General features: G+C 40.7%; 1 protein-coding gene across 1 annotated transcript in view; it reads right to left on the minus strand.

Moving 5' to 3' along the window:
- LOC122802376 (phosphatidylinositol-binding clathrin assembly protein) overlaps nucleotides 1-19790 on the minus strand; it is a 529090-nt gene that overhangs the window by 197996 nt on the left and 311304 nt on the right. Inside the window, exon 3 of the mRNA XM_044072007.1 lies at nucleotides 13752-13827. Within this exon, the coding sequence (XP_043927942.1) occupies nucleotides 13752-13827 (76 nt within the window). The remainder of the gene's footprint in view (nucleotides 1-13751; nucleotides 13828-19790) is intronic.

Here is a 19790-nt window from a genome sequence, read left to right on the forward strand (position 1 = left end):
ATATAACCAAGTTTTTAGCTGGCCAAGCTGAAGTTTTAAAGCAGGAATTATTTCACATGCGCCAGTTTAAATATGCAAGGACAGGAAATCAAAGAATGTGGCTACCCCCAAGCCTGTAATTACTAGCAAATAACAAAATTCAGCCAACACTAGCTTTAGTTCAAGTTACTGAAGAGCAGAATAACTTCAGATAAAAATTCCTTCAACACTCCTTCATACACAGTTTAAATCAATTTAAATACTGTATTTTTAAAAAAGTGCAGAAAAAGGTACTTAACTTCTCTTATACGTCCAGTTGAATATAACCAAGTTTTAGCTGGCCAATCTGAAGTTTTAAAGCAGGAATTATTTCACATGCACCAGTTTAAATATGCAAGGACAGGAAATCAAAGAATGTGGCTACCCCACGCCTGTAATTACTAGCAAATAACAAAATTCAGCCAACACTAGCTTTAGTTCAAGTTACTGAAGAGCAGAATAACTTCAGATAAAAATTCCTTCAACACTCCTTCATACACAGTTTAAATCAATTTAAATACTGTATTTTTAAAAAAAAGTGCAGAAAAAGGTACTTAAATTCTCTTATACGTCCAGTTGAATATAACCAAGTTTTTAGCTGGCCAAGCTGAAGTTTTAAAGCAGGAATTATTTCACATGCACCAGTTTAAATATGCAAGGACAGGAAATCAAAGAATGTGGCTACCCCACGCCTGTAATTACTAGCAAATAACAAAATTCAGCCAACACTAGCTTTAGTTCAAGTTACTGAAGAGCAGAATAACTTCAGATAAAAATTCCTTCAACACTCCTTCATACACAGTTTAAATCAATTTAAATACTGTATTTTTAAAAAAAAAAGTGCAGAAAAAGGTACTTAAATTCTCTTATACGTCCAGTTGAATATAACCAAGTTTTTAGCTGGCCAAGCTGAAGTTGAAGTTTGTTTGAGAAGATCCACCCGGGTGAGGTAATCAGTAGTGATTGTCCCAGGCCAGATGAAAAAGGGGGAACCAGTGCTGTCTGGGACAATAGGGAGTCACCAACAAGATATTTGGGAGAATCCTGCTTGATCTTGTGCAGAACTACTGGCAGCAGAGGGAGGTAAGGAAATAAAATCCAAAGAGACTGCATCCTGAAAGAAGGGGCCTTGAGGAAGGTGTTGAGTAGAGAAAGGTCTGTAATTGGTCTACAAGTCCCCTCCTTCTCGGAAAAAAAAAAACATCCTGGAGTAAAACCTTCTTGCCAAATGGGTGGATGGAATAGGATGAATGGTGCCTTGATCCAACAGTGACTGCAAAACCTCTGGAAAATGAGGAAAGTGGTCTGAAGGAAGCTGCAGAATGCCTGTGAAGGGGGAAGGGAATTCCACACTTTGAAGTACCACCACTGGTTTCCTGCTGCCAATTTGGGAGGGACAGAGAAAAGTGAAAGGACAAAGGGACCTGGCTAAGGGGGTAGGGGGAAGCAAAATGCAAGATAAAGACAGATTTGTCCTGAAAGGAAGGTCTCCAGAGACGTAGGGACTCTGAGTAGACTTAGCAGGAAGAATATGTCTAGACCCTTTCCTACCCAAGGATGGCTGCCTACAGACAAATGCAGATTTAGAAAGGCAATTTTTCTGAAATTTATAAACAAGAGAGACAAAAAAATATGCTCAAGTTCCTGCATGGTCTTACTCTTATTCTGGGGAGACTTCAACAGGTCAACTGCAGCTGTCCCAAAACGTTTTTTTACTATCCAGAACAGCATCCAACAGCTTGGCTTTAATATAAATCAGGCAAAGCCAAGAATAATGCCTCATCACAGAACAAAAGGCAGCTATCTGGAAGAGTCAGTAGCAGCATCATTAACAATATCTTATGGAGTGACGAGTAAGCTGGGAAGTGGATCCACGCAGGGAAAGAGCTGAAGTTTTCCCTTCAAAATCAGGAAGATCAGACACAACCCATAGCAATATGAGAAAGGAGGGCTAAAAGATACTTGGTCACATAAGTTTGATAATTAAGAACTTGAAAAGAAAGTGGCAGCAATGTACTCTTTTACCCAATCTTTCCAAAGCTCTACTGTCCTTACCTGAAGGAAGGAGCTTACAAGAGGGCAAAGGCTTAGAAGGCTTATCTGTAGAGACTGAAATCACAGAAGGATCAGCAGAAGGACAGTTAAACCAAAGCATGCAGCTCTCAGACACCTTGTAGAGGTTTCTTATGGGGAAAGGGGCTGAGAATCTGAAGCTACAGAGGCAGCAGAAAAAAAGTATCCAAAACAGCTGCCAAAATAACAGGAACTGCAGAAGGCTTAGATTACTACATTTGTAAAATCTTACTGTATCTCTTTTGGATGTCAGAGACCTGGCAGCAATCCGATTTACAGTATTCGATCATGCGAGCAACAGTATTCCCAGAAGATAATTCTTCCAAAGGGAAATCCAGGCTCAAAGAATCATATTCCTCCGAGCCATAATCTAGAGGAGAAAGAATTTGAGAGGAGTAAGCTAGGAATTCCTTTCCAGGAAATAACTCCTCATCCAAGGAATCTGGTTCCATTGTCTTCTTCTTAGCAGGAATGGAGGGCCACGGAAGAGCAGGGACTGAAACCCCCTGAGGAAGCTTCAAGGCAATCAAAACATTGAACGAGCTTTGCAGAAAATCATGGCATTCACATTGGGAATCTTTATTCCAGTGTGACTCTCTGTCACTGTTGCTATTCTGCCTTGCCCTTAACCAGTTAAGCGGTTTACTTAACAGCTTAGGCCATGGCTATAACTTGGCTACTAGAAAACAACAAAGTGTAAAGACTTCTCATCTTCACTTTGTCGACGATTTAAAACTAAACGGCTCATCAGATGAGGAATTGAAAGCAGAAATGCAGATTGTCAAAACTTTTTCAAATGATATAAGAATGTCATTTGGCCTTGATAAATGCGCAAAAGCAACCTTGAAAGCAGGAAAACTGCAGCACCAGAAAAACATTACTTTGGGACAAGAATGTGATATAAAAGAACCTGAGCAAGAGAGAGTGTATAAACATTTGGGAACTGCTGAAGCATCAACAATAAAACATGAACAAATGTGACTAAAACTTAGTAAGGAATACTTTAGAAGACTTAAATTAATTCTGAAAACAGCATTGACATCTAGGAACAAAACCCAAGCTATAAACCAATTTGCTCTTCCTGTCCTAACTTACAGTTGTGGAGTGACTGACTGGCTCCAAAATGTGTTGGATAGATTAGATAGGAAAAGAAAAAGGATGCTTCATACTCACCAAATGATTTATAAAAATCAGTGTATACCAAGATAATATATTCCCCATTCCGAAGGAGGGATGGGCCTCCTTGAAATTGATTACATGTACAGATCTGCAATTGTGGGACTTCACACATCTGTTGACTGGGTCTATATCAGAAGAGCGAAAGCTCACAAGAACTAACGCTCAAACATCGAACTTGATATTGTGGGGGGCTGCACCCCCCCAAATATATATTCCAACTCCGAGGTCGCACTGCAGTGAGGAAAGGGCAAATATTCCTATCCTCACTGTACTGTGACCCCAGAAATAGCATTTCGATGTCCGGCATTTTCGATCGGAAGAGCGTTCGTTCTTGTGAACTTTCGCTCTTCTGATATAGAACCCTGTTGACTTCACAAGACCCAAACGTAGTGAAAGTTTTGAAACACGAGGAGAATAAATCTAAGATGACTTCTCTGCTTAATCTTGCAGAAACATATAGACGTCAAGCTGGAATGGAAATCAAACCAGAAGGAGATAAAAATCAGGCAGCAGCTAAATGTGCCAAAAACAAAAGAAAGAAAGAATAGAAGGTAAAGGACCAGATGAGCAAGAAATGTGGAAAATGCATAAATATAGTTGCAAATACAGAAACATTCTGGAAGGATCTCATGGTGATCAGGAACGCATGCAGGAATGGTTAAGGAGAGACTATTCCAAACTAAGAGATGAAAGGTTAATATTGGTGGCCCGAGATTGTAAGCCAGCATGTATGTAGCTCACCAAGACCATCGAACATGTGGGAGAACCAGACAAATGTAGGTTTGGTAAAACCTAACTGGAAACAGTCACACACCTCGTTGCTGGCTGTGACATGCTAATGGCAGAAGGACTGTATACTGAAAGGCATATTAATGTGGCAAGACTGTTGCACTGGAGATTGTGCAAACATTATGGTACTGAAGTGGCTGCAAAACACTGGAAATATGAACCACAGAGCATCACAGTAAATGATGAAGTTAATATCACAAAGGATCACCCATTACCAACAGTTCAAAAGATAGATGTTAGAAAACCAGACATAGTGATCCATGACAAGAAAAAAGCAGCATTGTTCAATGAAATCGTCACACCCAGTGACTACTGTGTTGTGTACAGAGAGACACAAAGTCATAAAATATCAGGATCTGCAGGCAGAAGAGAGCAATGCGGAAGAAAGATACCCAGACAGTTCCAATAGTAGTAGGAGCAACGGGTCTTATAAAAAAATAATCTACAATCATATTTAGATATGTTACCAATCCATGTAACCCCGTACAAATTGCAGGAGGAGTCATTCCTAGGCACACTGTGGGTACTGCAAAGAGCACTTCTGGCTGACATCAAAGACTGAAACAATACTAATTTCATGAATTTAATCGCACTTTGACTTAGGAATGGGGTCCATTCCTGTCATGGTATTAAACTCAAAAGATTTGGAGAAACTAAAAAGGGATCTTTAGCAATAGGGGTAATATGACATAACTATTGCTTTTTCTTAAGTGAGGCATCTGCCCTAACGACCCTCGGCTGTTCAATCACTTGGCAAGATTCAATAAAAGTAACAGGAATCTCCTCCCAGACTAAGATTTTCGGAATCCCCCTAAGTTCTTTTGAAATAATCAGCTGTGGCTCCCCCTCAATGTCTGGAGCAGACATTTGTAAAGCTTCTGAGGATGTGCGAGAACTTGTACCCATGGTTGCCTCTGACGAGGTTGCAGCAGAGGAATCCGATGCAAGTATCTGAGTCTTCAGGGCTTTCACTTGCTTCTAGAGAGATGTCCGGTGAAGGCTGGACAGCAACTGGATAAGGGCTAGGCTACTTGACCGTCTAAGAGGACTGCTGTCCCTCAGGACAGGAAAATTCTGCCACAGACAGAGACAATAAGCAACTACAAAGGGTCTTAGGGACAAACGCTTGAGAAACAGAGCACCGTGTGTGGTTATGGGAAGCGCCTAGGCAAAAAAAAAAAAAAAAAAAAGAAAGACTGCTTTGTGATAGTCTTTATGGAGAATCTGCCTCCCACACTGACACGTTCCCTTCTTGGATGACATGAATCCAAGTAAACAACAAAACAAGAGAAGAAACCCCAAAGGGGCACTCATCTGAACACCTTAGTAACCAGCAGAGCAAAAGGGCATTCAGACCAACATTCGATAATGATATTCAGACTAGGAGCAAAGTTGTTCCAAGTATTTGCATCTAAGTCACTTTTATGCTCTATGTGGGGACTGTACGTGTGGCATATGGCACCTGTAAGATCTAAAGGCTGTGGTACAGTGGCCAGACTTTGGGCTATCCCTGGCAGGGGATCCTTTCAGTGAAGAATAGCATCCAGCAGCTTAGCTTTAATATAATCAGGAAGGGAAAACACATCTGCTACAATGATAGGGAAGGACATCTTGCTCCGCCTCGAAAGAGATGATCTAGAAAGTCTAGTATTGCAGGTAGAGGAGCTGAAAATGGGTCAAGATCTCTTTCTGCTGCCTAAATAGAAAATCTTTTCCATCTCCTTTTGTAAATGCTCCTAGTCGAAGGTGTATGAGAGGAAGATAAAATGCGTACAATAGAAGTAGAAAACTTTTTAAAAACTGGAAACGACTAGACTCACACAACGCTCCACCTCACTCGGGCAGCAAAGCCAGAACAAACACCAGTAGCACTCTTGTAATTCAAACTGCTCGAATCAATACTGGAAACTTTTTACACGAACACGTTTTATTTCACTTTTACACTTTAAGTGTGCAAGTAATCATACACTTTTCGTCAGGGCTCCTGCCCCAACTTCTTCAGAAACAGCAACCAATGCTTACAATACACTTTTATATGTAACCCCTACAACGTCATCAACTCAATTAATTGATTAATTACATCTTATCTAACTTAATTAAACTAAAACCTTTACTATAATGTAAATGAACATTTCCATAAATATATACATCAATATAAACAATTCATCAACATATTTTAAAACCTGTTTAATATACTTTATTTTATTTTATTTTATCTAGTGTTAATTTACTCTGAGACACCAAAAACCTTAAAACGAGTACCTAAACCTTTCCTACTAACCTATATCACTCACTAATTTACACTTGTTTCAAGTGTAAATATAACATTAAAAATTGAAAATATTAAAATTGTTAATCTTAATGATGGATGTTAAAAACTGTATATAAATTCATGTGTATAAACACAAATACACACAAATTTATATTTGTCATACTGCGGTGAGGAAAATACGTAAGGAGATAAGCTTGCGCACTTTGCCATGCTAAGAAGAATTGGGTTTATGTGAATATTTATATACAGTTTTTAACATCCATCATTAAGATTAACAATTTTAATATTTTCAATTTTTAATGTTATATTTACACTTGAAACAAGTGTAAATTAGTGAGTGACATAGTTTAGTAGGAAAGGTTTAGGTACTTGTTTTAAGGTTTTTGGTGTCTCAGAGTAAATTAACACTAGATAAAATAAAATAAAATAAAGTAAAATAAAATAAAATAAAGCATATTTAACAGGTTTTAAAATATGTTGATGTATTGTTTACATTGATGTATATACTTGTGGAAATGTTCATTTACATTATAGTAAAGGTTTTAGTTTAATTAAGTTAGATAAGATGTAATTAATCAATTAATTGAGTTGATGACGTTGTAGGGGTTACATATAAAAGTGTACTGTAAGCATTGGTTGCTGTTTCTGAAGAAGTTGGGGCAGGAGCCCTGACGAAAAGTGTATGATTACTTGCACACTTAAAGTGTAAAAGTGAAATAAAACGTGTTCGTGTAAAAAGTTTCCAGCAAAGTTTCCAGCATTGATTCGACCAGTTCGAATTACAAGAGTGCTACTGATGTTTGTTTCTGGCTTTGCTGCCCGAGTGAGAAGTAGAAAACTGCTGAACTATCACTGGAAATAGAGAAACAATGCTGTTAGTCTGACTGTTGGTATGTCCGAGTGAGGCTCTCCACACAGATGAGATATTAAGTTCAGGTCAGAGCCCAAATCCCAAGGAGAGTGGACTACAGGAGGCCAGACTAAGGGTAAACACATCTGTCAAGGCCATTGAGGACCTATGAAGATGACAGACCTTAAGCATTAAGGATTTTTAAAGAAACTTTGGAATCACACAGAAAGGCGTAAAGTCATCCCAGAAGCCAAGGGTGCATCAGAGCATCCCTGGGTGACTCCCCCTCACAGGGGATCAGAGCAAAACTTGTTTCATTTGGTGTTCAATGAGGAAACATACAGACTGCAGCAAGGAAGGTCCCCAATGGATAAAAATCTGCTCTTCTACTAAGGGACTGAGGCACCACTCCTTGGGGAGCAGAACAGATCTGCTCAACCTGTCTACAAGAATGTTGAACTTTCCCAAGAGACGTGCTGCTACTAGAAAGCGGTGGGAAGATATCGTTCATTTCCATATTCTTGTGGCCTCTTGACACAAGGGGTAAGACCTAGTTCCTCCCGGATTGTTAATTTACCAAACAGCTATAGTCTGTTGACTGGAATCACAGACAAAGAAAGACAGTCCTGAGAAGCCTGCAATGCTAGAAGGACTGGTCTCATCTCCAAGACATTGTTGAGAAGACTGGCCTCTATATAAGACCACATGCCTTGGACTATCCTTCCCAAGTAATGCCCTTTCCCACCTAAGGGGGGGGGTTGAAGAGAGTGAAAGGATGTCTTTTAAGGAGAGGGGTAGTTAACCATCAACAAATGTGCTCCATGCAAATGTTTGTGAGACTGATCAGGTAGGATACTGACTGTTGGCTGAGCCACCATTGCACTGACAGCGTCCTCTAGTACTTCTAGCCAGAGGCAATGTATCCCAGAAAGCAGAGAACCGACTTGGCCAGTGGTTTGATGTGTGACAGAACCTGCTGGGCTTGTGAATGTAAGAATAAGACTCAAGACTGGGGAAGCCTCACACTGAGTGCGGTTGTATGCAAAAGGGCTCCAATAAATTCCAGAGACTGGATTGGCTGCAGTTGAGACTTTTGAAGATTTACTGTTATCCCCAGGTTGTGACACAGAGCAAGGAGTCTTTAGCATGAATGAGCAAATCCCTGGAGGAGCGGCTATGAGCCAGTCATCCAGATATGTACACATCTGGCACCCTGCAGTTGTAGATAAGCTGCCACAACTGCCATGCATCTGGTGAACACCCATGGGGCTGTAGTGAGGTCAATGGGCAGGGCCCTGAACTGGTAGTAACTGGCGCCCAGCCGGAAATGAAGATACTTCTGGAATACCTGTCCATTTTGATGTCATAGTACATGTCCTGAAGAACTATCAAACACATCCAGTCATTTCTCTTCAGAATGGAAAGATTGACTGAACCGTGACAATCCAGAATTTATTCTAACAACAAATTTGTTCAACCGAGTTAGATCCAAAATTGGTCTTATGATCCCCAGCATTTTGAGTAAATTCCAGATCCACTCTCGTCTGGTCTTGTGGGACCTCTTTGCATGACTATTTTCTAGGAACTTCTCCATTACTGAAGTTGCAAATTCCCTTTGAAAGAGTGCCATATCAAAAATTCTCTTTTGAGGAAGTGGAGTAATGAGAGTTGGAATGAAGTAGCCAATGGTTATTACTCTCTGCCTCCATTTGTCCTGAGTGATGGTTGTCCAGGCCATGAAATACACAGATAAGTGTCCCTCAACTGCCTCCAGAGTACGACAGTTGGTCACTCTCTCTCTGGAGCACTGACAGGGTTTCTCAGACAAAGGGACTCTGAAGCCCTGAGTTTGAGTATAATCTCTGGCAACATCCGTTAGAGTTTCTCTGTCTGCCACAGGGAGCTCACTCTCCAGAAGTGTCAGATGAAAATCTCTTGAGATTTTGGGAACCACATTCTCTTCCCCATCTTCTGATTTCTGGAGAAGGTCTTCCGGAGAGTAGAGAATTTGATTCCTACAGCAGATACAGATTTACCATCCCGTTTGGTTCTGAAAATAGTTTCTTTAACATTTGGACTAAACAGCTGATCCATCATAAGGGGTATTAATGAAGGACATCTTGAAATGCTTTGTGAAAATCACAAAGCCACATCCAAGCATGCTTTCTGATGGAAATACCTGTGCCAGCCACACTAGATGCCTCTTTCTGCAGCTTTAGATACAAGGCACACAGATACATAAGACAGGAAAAGTAGGGTAGTCAGCTGAAAATATAGGGCCTTTTTCTGATCCACAGATAAGGTCCCTGGAACAGAAATGAAAATCTCTATGAAAACATGTAAAATGTTCCAGATAGTTTAGCGCTCTCATCAAAAAAAGGTGGATGAGGAGTGCACTCACTTCCCAAACCTGTCTAGAGCACAAGATTCTCTATTCAGCAGATGGCCAGAGAAGCTTTCCTCTGTGTACTCCTCCTTGGTGGCTGCCACCACCATTATGGAATCCATTACCAGGTCCTTACTCCAGTGCAAATGTTCCCTGGGAGGCACAAAGAACTTGTCTGGCTTCTTGGGGATGGGTTCAACCATTCCAAGTTCCTTCCACGCCTGGGATGAGATAAGCTCTACCATCTCATCCACCAGAGGTATTACCCAAGAAGTAGAAAAACCAGAAGCAAAAGCCTCAAGAAAGAACTCCTCCTCAGAAGAAACTGTTTGGGAAGACAAACCCTCTTTCTGTCTAAGATTTCATGGATCTCTCCCAAACAAGATGTCCTCAAGATGGAATCTGAGGGAACCTTTTACCTCACCGAAATATGTATTAGTGTTTGAAAATTCCTCAAGGGAATCTGGGAACCTCTTCTGTGGGTGGCTCAGGAAAGGAATCAGAAACATATAAAGTCTCAAGCTGGAGAAAAGGATCAAGGTTCACATGAACTGGTTGCCCTGATGGAACCAAAAGAGTAGGCTGTGGACCATGGGAGATCCTATGGGGGAAGACTGGATCTAACTGAAAAGGAGAAGCTCTAGCCCTCGGTTGAGCACGTGCACTCTCAATTATCTCGAATGCCAAAACCCGCAACAGTTGCAGGGAGCTTACTCTTCAGGTATGAAACCCTAGGAAAAAGCTCCACACTGTAAACAGTCTGCATTGGATCTGAGGCAGTTAAACAGCAGATCTATCAATCACCAAAGCTCCTAAGGGAAGGAATGGGTCAGAGGATCTCTGATCCAAATCCAACCCATTGGAGGGGACACTGATATTACAGCTCCGGGAGTCAGACAGCTCTGATGAGATCAGAGCAGACCATGACAGACAGCTGACCAGAGTCGAAACATGAACTCTCTGCTCCAATGTAGATCTTCCCTGGACTAAGGTACTATCCACGGACTCCAATCCAGGTGGACTTACAGGAAGAGCCATCACTGGGTGCCGGGGCGAAGTGTCCCTATCAGATCCAATGATGGTCAGAGCTGGTAGTACCCCCAGTTGGATCTGGGTCCACAGAAAACAATGCATCATTCTGTCCATGTCTGCTTCGGTGAGACTCCTACAGGATCTGACTAATTTGAGAGCCACCGCCAAAGGAAGAGTAAGAACAGTGTTCTTGTAGAATGGGCAATCTAAGCCTTGGAGATACTAGTAACTGAAAGAACCGACAAAGAGTCATAGGACCCATGACAACAGGATCTGAGAGAGGAACAGGATCTGAAGAATTAACTACCTTAGCAGCAGGAGCCAATGGAATGGTTAGACATGGGAAGCATTTCCTCAAAGACTTTGATATCTCAGAAGAAGGTTTGTCTTTTGACTTAGTTGAAGCAGAAGAAAGGGATGATGCCCCTGGTTTTCCAGATATAGAAGCAGTCTTCATACCAGGTGAAGGTTGGATGAAACCCTTTAATATCAATTTATTTCTTCTCTCCCCCAGTGCTCTTTATCAAAAGCTTCACAGATCAAGTAGGTATCGTTGAGGTGAGAGTGACCAAGACAATATACACATCTGTCATGTGTATCTAAATTTGGCAATTTGTGTGAACATTGCACACTTTTTTTTAAATGTTTTGTCAGATATAAAGACAAAAGGGAAAAGGCACATAATAAAGTGCAAATAACAATGCTAACTATGACCTATTAACTGCCACTACAAAACTACCTAAACATCTAAAAATATAGCAAGTGAGAAAAAACAAGTGAAGAACTACAACTCGTACTATAATAAAAAATAACTATCTAAATGCTTACTCTACAAATGACTGCAAAAAACTTGCACTAGAAATCTAAGTACTACAAATAAAAATATTTTGCTGAAAATACAAAAATATGGGGGAGGAGGAAAAACCTTTTGGACTCTATGCAGACATCAGGAACTGAAGGAATAACCAGCAAAGGCGTATCTTTATAGAGAAAGTAACCCCTACAACATCTGAGCACCATAGAATCAGTCAGCACTTGAAAGCAGCAAACAAGATTTGAGGTAACTCCTCCTGTGCATGGGGATTATGGGTAAGGGGAAAACAGCCTACAGGATCCTAAGCTTTGAAATGGCTAAGGACTGATCTGACATCAGATCAGAGACTCGTATGTAGAGGAATGGATGGAAAAGACATCGGACCCACCATTATCATAATTACAATGTGTACAGACTTGTACTCTGAAAGATACAAAAAGATTTGGCGTATAAAGAAGAAAGTGAGATATTCACCACTTGTTCAACACAACTCCAGATAATTAAAAGATAAAAATACATTCATTCCAGTTCATTCAATTCTTGCGCAACGTATCTGAGGCTGCGGCTTTAGTGATAATTTAATAAAGGTGTTTACAAAAAAAAAAAAAAGACAGGTGCTCAGCTATCAGGGGGTCACCATTTGATAGAAAACAGACTGAGTTCAGATGGGCTTGGACTGAAACAAACAGCTGCATCACATTTTAATGCAGTAGCCTTAGGAATACCTAGCCAATGGTCCTGTACAGAAATGTGTACAGCATCTACCATTAGAGGAGCTTCTCCCATACGCAAAGGAAAAGTGGGCAATTGCTCAAGTGTCATTCATTTTCACTGACGTCTCACGGTCTGAAACCAAATTTTAATCTGCTCCTTATAAAATACATTGTTTTGACAAAACAGTGACCAGAGTATCAAAACCATTAAATCATGTCAAGCAGTTCTAGTTTTCAGATGACACATATTGACACAAAACAATTTCAATAATGTCACTCATACCACTATTTAAAAACTGACTTTGATTTTCAGCATTTACACCTCATTATTTGTCAGGTCTATCCCAGATTCTTGAAATGAAAGGCCTATGGGAGCCTGGAATCTAAACACAGACTGTTGAAGTGATCAATATTTGATGCCACAGCAAGGAACTATGACCAAAAGATGGTCAACATTTGTCGTAATGGCAACACTAGGACCTGCTTAAGGACTCCAATTGTGAGGGAAGCTGCATGCTTAAAGTGACCTTCGATGCAATGCTAACAAAGTGTTCCTGAATTAGACAGACCTTTAGTGGGATGCTAGCAGGGGGATCCTGGATTTGACCAATAGGTACCAACAAACCAAGAAAGCAGCAGCTGCTAAAGTAAAAGCCAGGGGAGGAGAGTTTACCAGGCCATGGAGAATCACCTCTAGATGGCCACAGAATGATTCTTGCAAAGTATCACCTGACTCAGAAGGGGGTATATGCAGGATACTGCCCAGGCTGTTCACAGTAATGGCGGAGAAAGGCTTACCTTAACTTGAGACACTGTTGAAAATGGAGAGAACACTGAGGAACTACTGAATTTGGTGGACATGCTTTATTTTTAGGAAGCAAAAACAGATGGTAGAAAAGGGATCCATTTTGATAAAGCAATTGCACTGTGGCAAAACTGTAAGCCTGCAGAAATGGATGAGGTCTGTCCAGAAATGCTAAAGAAATGGACACTGTTGGGGTTTCATGGTTTAATACAACTTTTCAATTCTGCTTGGAAGACTGAGACACTAGCTCTGGACTGGTAAACTAGGGTAGTGGTCCTCCTTTCCAGAAAGATTCAGGAGGGTGTATTCCAGTTATAGAAGGCTCCAACTTCTCAACCACCAAGGAAAGTGTATGTATGGATGTTAGAAAGGACACCTCATCCAAACAGCAGCCCTGTGATTCAGGAGGGGTAATGCAGAGTCCTTCCTGGCTATGAAACAGCAAGTTTAACAACAATTTGTTCTTGCAAAGAATCAGAGTATCACAGGAATTTGCCAATACTATCTACATGTGTTTTATTTACTCAAAGAACGCAACAGTGTACCCTAGAATGTCCTGTGGGGAAGTTATACAACAGTAAAGGGTCCTATGATAGTTGCTGTGTGCCAGTCTCTGTACTTGAAAACTAAGAACAGTAGCCATTATCAATGTTAAAATATATGTTGAAATGTGGGCACATATCTTCTTCCCCCCTTCTCTTTATTGTTTCATGCATACTTTAGTAATGGGCAGTTAGAAACAGCAGCAATCTGCAATTCAATTTCTTAACTACATTTAAATTTATTTAGCATGCACTGCCTTACTCTCCAAAGTACTTACCTTGCAATCCACTCTTATCCAAAAAGTTGCTTAAATTGAACAGTGTATTTCTAGAAGCAAGGTACTGGATGAAGCGCTGTATAAGTATAAAAAGGATATAAATAATTTTAATCAATTTTATTTTTTCGTTTACACTACTGTACAACAATTTAAACATTAAAATAAAATACATACCTTATCAAAAACAAAAGGTTAGCAGTCTCTTCTGACTTACCAAAGGCATACAAACCATTCACTGTCTGTATCCAGTAGACTGTGGCATTACACCATAACATTGTCAACTTCTGTACCAATGCTTTTGCAGGAAGGGGAGGCATGAATCCCCAGATGTGAGGGCTTTGTCTGACACACCAGGCCCTAAATATACTACTTCCAAGGTTATACAACACAGAGAAAAAGGCCATATGCTTTCCAGTTGCTGTGACTTCAGAGGTAACATCATTGGAGTATGGGGATATGGCTACTGCAGGGAAAGTGCTAACAACATTTTCTCATTCCTTACTACCTCAGTTAGTAATAGAGGCATGAAGGTGTGACCTTAAAGTTGAGCTTCAGTATGCCAAGCTGATGCTCTTCAGGAAACCCATTTAGCAAAATGGACACTTACTGTGCAGAGCAATGACCATCCTGTTCTCAGGGCCAAGAACAGTCTATTGAAAATTAAACAATGCTCCCCCTTGCAGTAAATAAAAGTTGTGTAGTTACCATATACAAGTCTGAAACAACACATTCATCCTCAGTAGGAACAGGACTAAGGCTTCAGGCACTAGGGCATCTCAGCACATAAACACTACCAGGTTACCACAGAGCCTCCCCTACATCTCATAACACATCATCATGTCATGCTTCTCCAGATCTGTAGCGAGCTGTACAAAGTGAATAAATGTTTATTATAAATGTCTCTAGACCTACCTACATCAGAGGAGGGGCAATGAAGGAGGGTAAATCAGCTAGAATGGAAATACTCTTCCAGAGCTATTATTTTGGTAAATACATATAACGTTTACATCTGGAAAGAGAAGGCCCATCCTCTTTAGCAGGACAGAATCCCAAGATAATCCTCCTGGCTGGGTTCTCTTATGAGAAGATACCCTCTATAATGGTGGCTCCAAATGAAGACCTGGCTGTCACGTTAAGTGCGTAGGTCCTTGTGAAGGTGTTTAAAGACCAGGTAGCTGTTACACTGCTATCATCTAGAGCTGCATTAAAAAAATGCTAGGATGTTGTAACTGCAACACCAGAATGCACCTTGGTATTAAAATGAAGAGACTTACTTTACTCAGAGTAACAAAGCCAAATCAACAAGAGGTCTGGCTAATTTCATTTCTGAAACTTTACATCCAAGGTTTTTTGCTCAGAAGACAAAAAGTTGTGAAAAATTTCTAAAAGATCTAGCCTTGTCAACCTAGAGTCCCAGCCAACGATGCACACAGATACAGTGAAGTACTACCAGTGAATAGAATACTAAGGGAACGCAGAAAGATTACTGTGCTGACTGACATTAGACGCACTATCAAGTTCAAGAAAAAAGGAAGGATTACAGTGGAGAGAAGGGTAAGTAAGGAAAAACTCCTGGTCAAGGTGCTGGCAGCAAGGAAATGCACCTTCCAAGAAAGGAATTTTACCTCTGCAGACATTACATGAGCAAGTGGGGGCAATGTCAGTATTTCCAATCTAAAGTACACATCCCAAGGTAGAACGGTCTTCTGATGGTGATGCGAATTAAAAAGTATCTTTGAGAAAAACTTTACATAGACTTTTAAAGAAACCAAAGATAAGAAAACAACTCTAGTGAAAGTCAGAAAGTGAAGCCAACTGGACCTTAACAGAATAAATGAGCCCATAATCAAAAATATGGGCTAGACACACTGTCTTCTTCAACTTAGATGGAGAAACAAGACCACTTATCTTCATAAGATCTTACAGTTTTCTCTTCCCAGAAACCAAACGTGAAATACTACGATATGACAGACAGACTGTTAATCATATGGTTTCTCCACTTCATTAGTGGCTAGGTGAAGGGAATGAATGTCCAGGTAAAGACTACCTGATAGATGGGCGAGCCAAGAGGATACTTCAACAGGTGAGATAATAATTGAACCACATTTGTTATGGCCAATCTGAAGCTATAAGAATGACCTTTAACTTGTCTAATTTGGCATTCTCTATAAATATCAGACATTATGGAGAAAGCAAAGAGCAGCCCGGGGGCATTTCTGGGCAATAACATTGCTACAGTAGTGGCAGCAGGAGAAGAATTTGCTGCATTTTGTACTGATTAGGGAGAGTTTGCATCAGGGCTTACGCCTAACAGACGATTTTCTGTGCCACCAAGTAGTTAAGAAACCACCTGTGAAACATCAGCAGCAGACAACAGCTGCCAAGCAGGTCCAAAGGGAAGATGGCTTCCCCTGGAATATGGGTAACAACTCAGAAATCAGCTGAATAATACAACCTGTTCTCAAAGTTTCACTGCTTCAACACATTGGGGGGGGGGAGCAGTTCACTTATGTACTGCATCAGCATTATGTTTTCAGGAAGTCCCTCTACCACATGCTGAGGCAGAGTTCTGAAATTTCGGAAAGGTAAGAAATACTACCCTCAACTCCAGAATACTGATGTGAAGAGCACAAAGGATTAGTCCATGTAAAATCACTTCAGCTAGCACACCTAAGCAACTCACTCTCTCCGATCTCTTCCCTGTGGGAAGAATAAAGATGCCTTGTTGAAGATTCAGTTAAGTAGGTAGATGGACGTATGTTCAAGAACACATCCATCTACCTACTTAACTGAATACATTACTTGAAAATTCTTGGACAATCTACCTTTGTAATGCCCCCTCCACCCTAGGGCAAAAGGGCCTTTGGTGAGTGTAAAAAGAGTAGGTTTATGAAAAAGGTTGTCCTTTGTAAGGTTGAATACAGCCATTCACCATGACAGCTACTTTCTGCAAGTTCTGAAAATCTGCATTAGATAAGGTATGCAATGTAAGACCACTTAACTACTGGAGGTCCACTGCAGTATCATCATGTAATACCCGGCACAAGACCCAGTATCTTCAGAGATGGGTTGATGGTAACTAGGACTGTAGATCAGATCAGGCTTTGTTCTGAAGGAAATGAATCCTGCCAATAGGAAGACATGCTTTGCATGCTGATGATGCCATGATTGCATTAGATAACTTAGTAAGTACAGCAGCTGGGATAGGCTCGGCTAGGACTTCACAAGATCTGTAATTATTCCCAGAGATCTGAAGAAAAACTCAGGTGGTTTCCTGAAGCTGAAACTGAATCTTGAAGACATGAAGGAACTTAAAATTAGTCAGCCAGATAGAAGACAAACTCCCTACAGCTTTCATTGGCTGCCATTAGATATACACATCTGCTGAATACTTTTGGGGGTTGAGAGGAGAACAAATGTAAAGTCTTAAATTGGAAACAGTCTTACACTTAGAATATGAAAAAATATTGGGACCCCTTGGCAATGCTGACATGGAGGTATTGGCCCTAGAGGTCCAAAGAACACATCCAATCTCCTTCAGTTAATCATGGAAGGACAGAATGGGGCATGGACAGTCAAACCAGTTTCTTTGGGATAAAGGCATTTATGCTACTTAAATCCAGTGTAAGCCTGTGGTTCCTAGTTCTTCATTTTTTTTGTCACTAAAAATAATCTATTGTAACTGATCCTTTCTAACCTAGTCAGCCATTTTGAATAGCTCACTTTTGCAAAGGTCTAGTTACCTTTCTTCTTGCAAGGTATTCACACACTGACCTTAAAAGAGAACCGCGCCCACAGACTCAAAAAACATGTTTATTTAGTCATGGTTTGGCGTTTCCTACATTTTAACACTACTCTGGAACTATATACAGGTTTTTAAATATTTTTATACATAATTTCTGAGTCTGACCATATGGGGTCTAGCATCTGAAGTAATTCTGATCGTTTAGTCTGCATCCAGGTATTCCACAATACAGTGCCTGTCTGTAAAAAAATTATAGCACGCAGCTCTTTCTTCCTAAAGCTCCTGTCACTGCACTGATTTTGCATGCATACACTGCTGTCTTTCAGTTAGTTTTAAGTAACATTTCATGCCATTCAATGATTACTTAAAACACAAACCGTTCAAATGACACAGAACAGACTTTCAAAGCACTTTTTACTGCCGTTTCTTTTTAGAATGGCTAAACTGCAGTCTTTTGCGAAGTCTGAATTGTACTACTTTGACTCATCTTCACATCTCCCTTCATACCTAACTTCCCTAGCTGTCAAAGTGCTAAGGACAATTTGAGCCGTCACCTGCTATGATTGACAGCTCACAGCAGGAGACTTGACTCACGTACTGTTTTTCCTTGTTCTAGCCTTTACTTTCTGTATAGGTAGGGGAAGGACCAGGGAGCTGTGACATCACATCATGGGTGGGTTTTTAGGGTGGTTGTAGTGATGTCAGTTTGGGGAGGGAAATGGCCAGAAAACTACCTGTATTCAGTGGCCTTGATGACATCAATGAATTGGAGACTGCAGCAAACTTTTCCGGGGAGGGATAAAAGTTTTTTGAAAGTGAATCCACCAAAGTACAGTAAGGTACTGTTCTAGTGGACAGAAACAGTCGATTTAAAATAGTTTAAATGCTGCACTGCTGTTTAGTCATAGCAGGGAGTGTAAATGGAGAGAAAAAGGACAGAGAAGTTGAGCGTTTAATAAATAGAATCCCACTGTTATCTTTTAATGCAAATGGCTAACAAAATTCTAAGGGCTATGGGTTCAACCACTGCAGAATTAGTCGCACCATTTACACAGACGGAACCAGAATTAACACCACTGCCAAAGTCCCAAACTTGCAATGGTATAGAGAACCATATCAACCCAGACAACACTGGTATCAAAGCATCAATACCAATGGTAGACCCACTGATACAGAGGTATAAGGCACACCAATGGTACTGCAGGCAACTGCAATAATATCAATGCTATAAAGGTCAAAGTTAGGGACCACAAAACTGGTGATAACGGCAAAGGAGCTGGTGAGGACATTTCTGGTGATATATGATCAGGGGAGAGCACAGCTAAGGTATCCTTATCCACAACACAGCCAGAAGGGACAGTAGATGGTCTTTCTCAGTACTCAAAAGGGCATCCACAAACTTTTCAGACAATCTCTTGAAACAGAGGGGTAAAAGGGACTCAAAGTAGCATGCTTGGAGCCTAAGATATCAGAAAATTCCTTACTGGTTTTAAAATCAGCACATGTGCCATCTGGATAACTGCATAACTGGAGACTTAAGATTCCACAAATTCTAAAATCACTTTAGGCATAAAGTTTTCCTTCTCTATTTCTGGTTCATCAACTGGAGAGAAAAGGGCTTGTCTACATTTGGTCGTTAACCAATATGTGGCCAAGAGAGTAAGAAAAGCATTCTAGGTCACCCAATTTCATAAGTAAGGGCATGGCATTCACGTCCAAGGAAGTCACAGTGCCACTTTATTAGTCTCTTAATCAGACCCAACAGTGACTATACTGCCCCTTTCGACATGTAAATGACTAGACATTTGCAACAGATGGAACACCCACAAAACGTTCCTTACCAGGAGAATCCAGGATATCAATACACTGTACTATACAGATCGCCTTACAGACCTTTCACTTTATACTCCATCTCTAACAGTTACTGAGAGGCAATTTATGCCTGGCATAAAAGGCATCCCTTCGATTCAGCTCAGATGGACTTTTAGCACATCCTCAAAATGAACAGCATCAGGATCACTAGATACAAGGATTTAAATTTTTCTTGCAACATAAGTAAGACATGTTGGTGAGACGGATACGTCTTTCAGAGGATTCCCATGCTCTGGAAAGTACAGTTTTGTACCTACCATAAATGTAGATGTCCGATAGATATGCAACTGCAGTCATAACATATGGGTTGCCCTGCCTCAGACAGCCCTCGGTCGGCCGAATTCCAAAGTCTGGGTCCGGCGTCGGCTGGTGTCGCCTCCTCTCCGACGTCACAACGGCTGGAGTATAAAGGCATTGGCCGA

This window comes from Protopterus annectens, chromosome 5.part0 (assembly GCF_019279795.1).
Source record: "Protopterus annectens isolate FY-2018-M chromosome 5.part0, PAN1.0, whole genome shotgun sequence".
NCBI classification, from domain to species: domain Eukaryota; kingdom Metazoa; phylum Chordata; order Ceratodontiformes; family Protopteridae; genus Protopterus; species Protopterus annectens.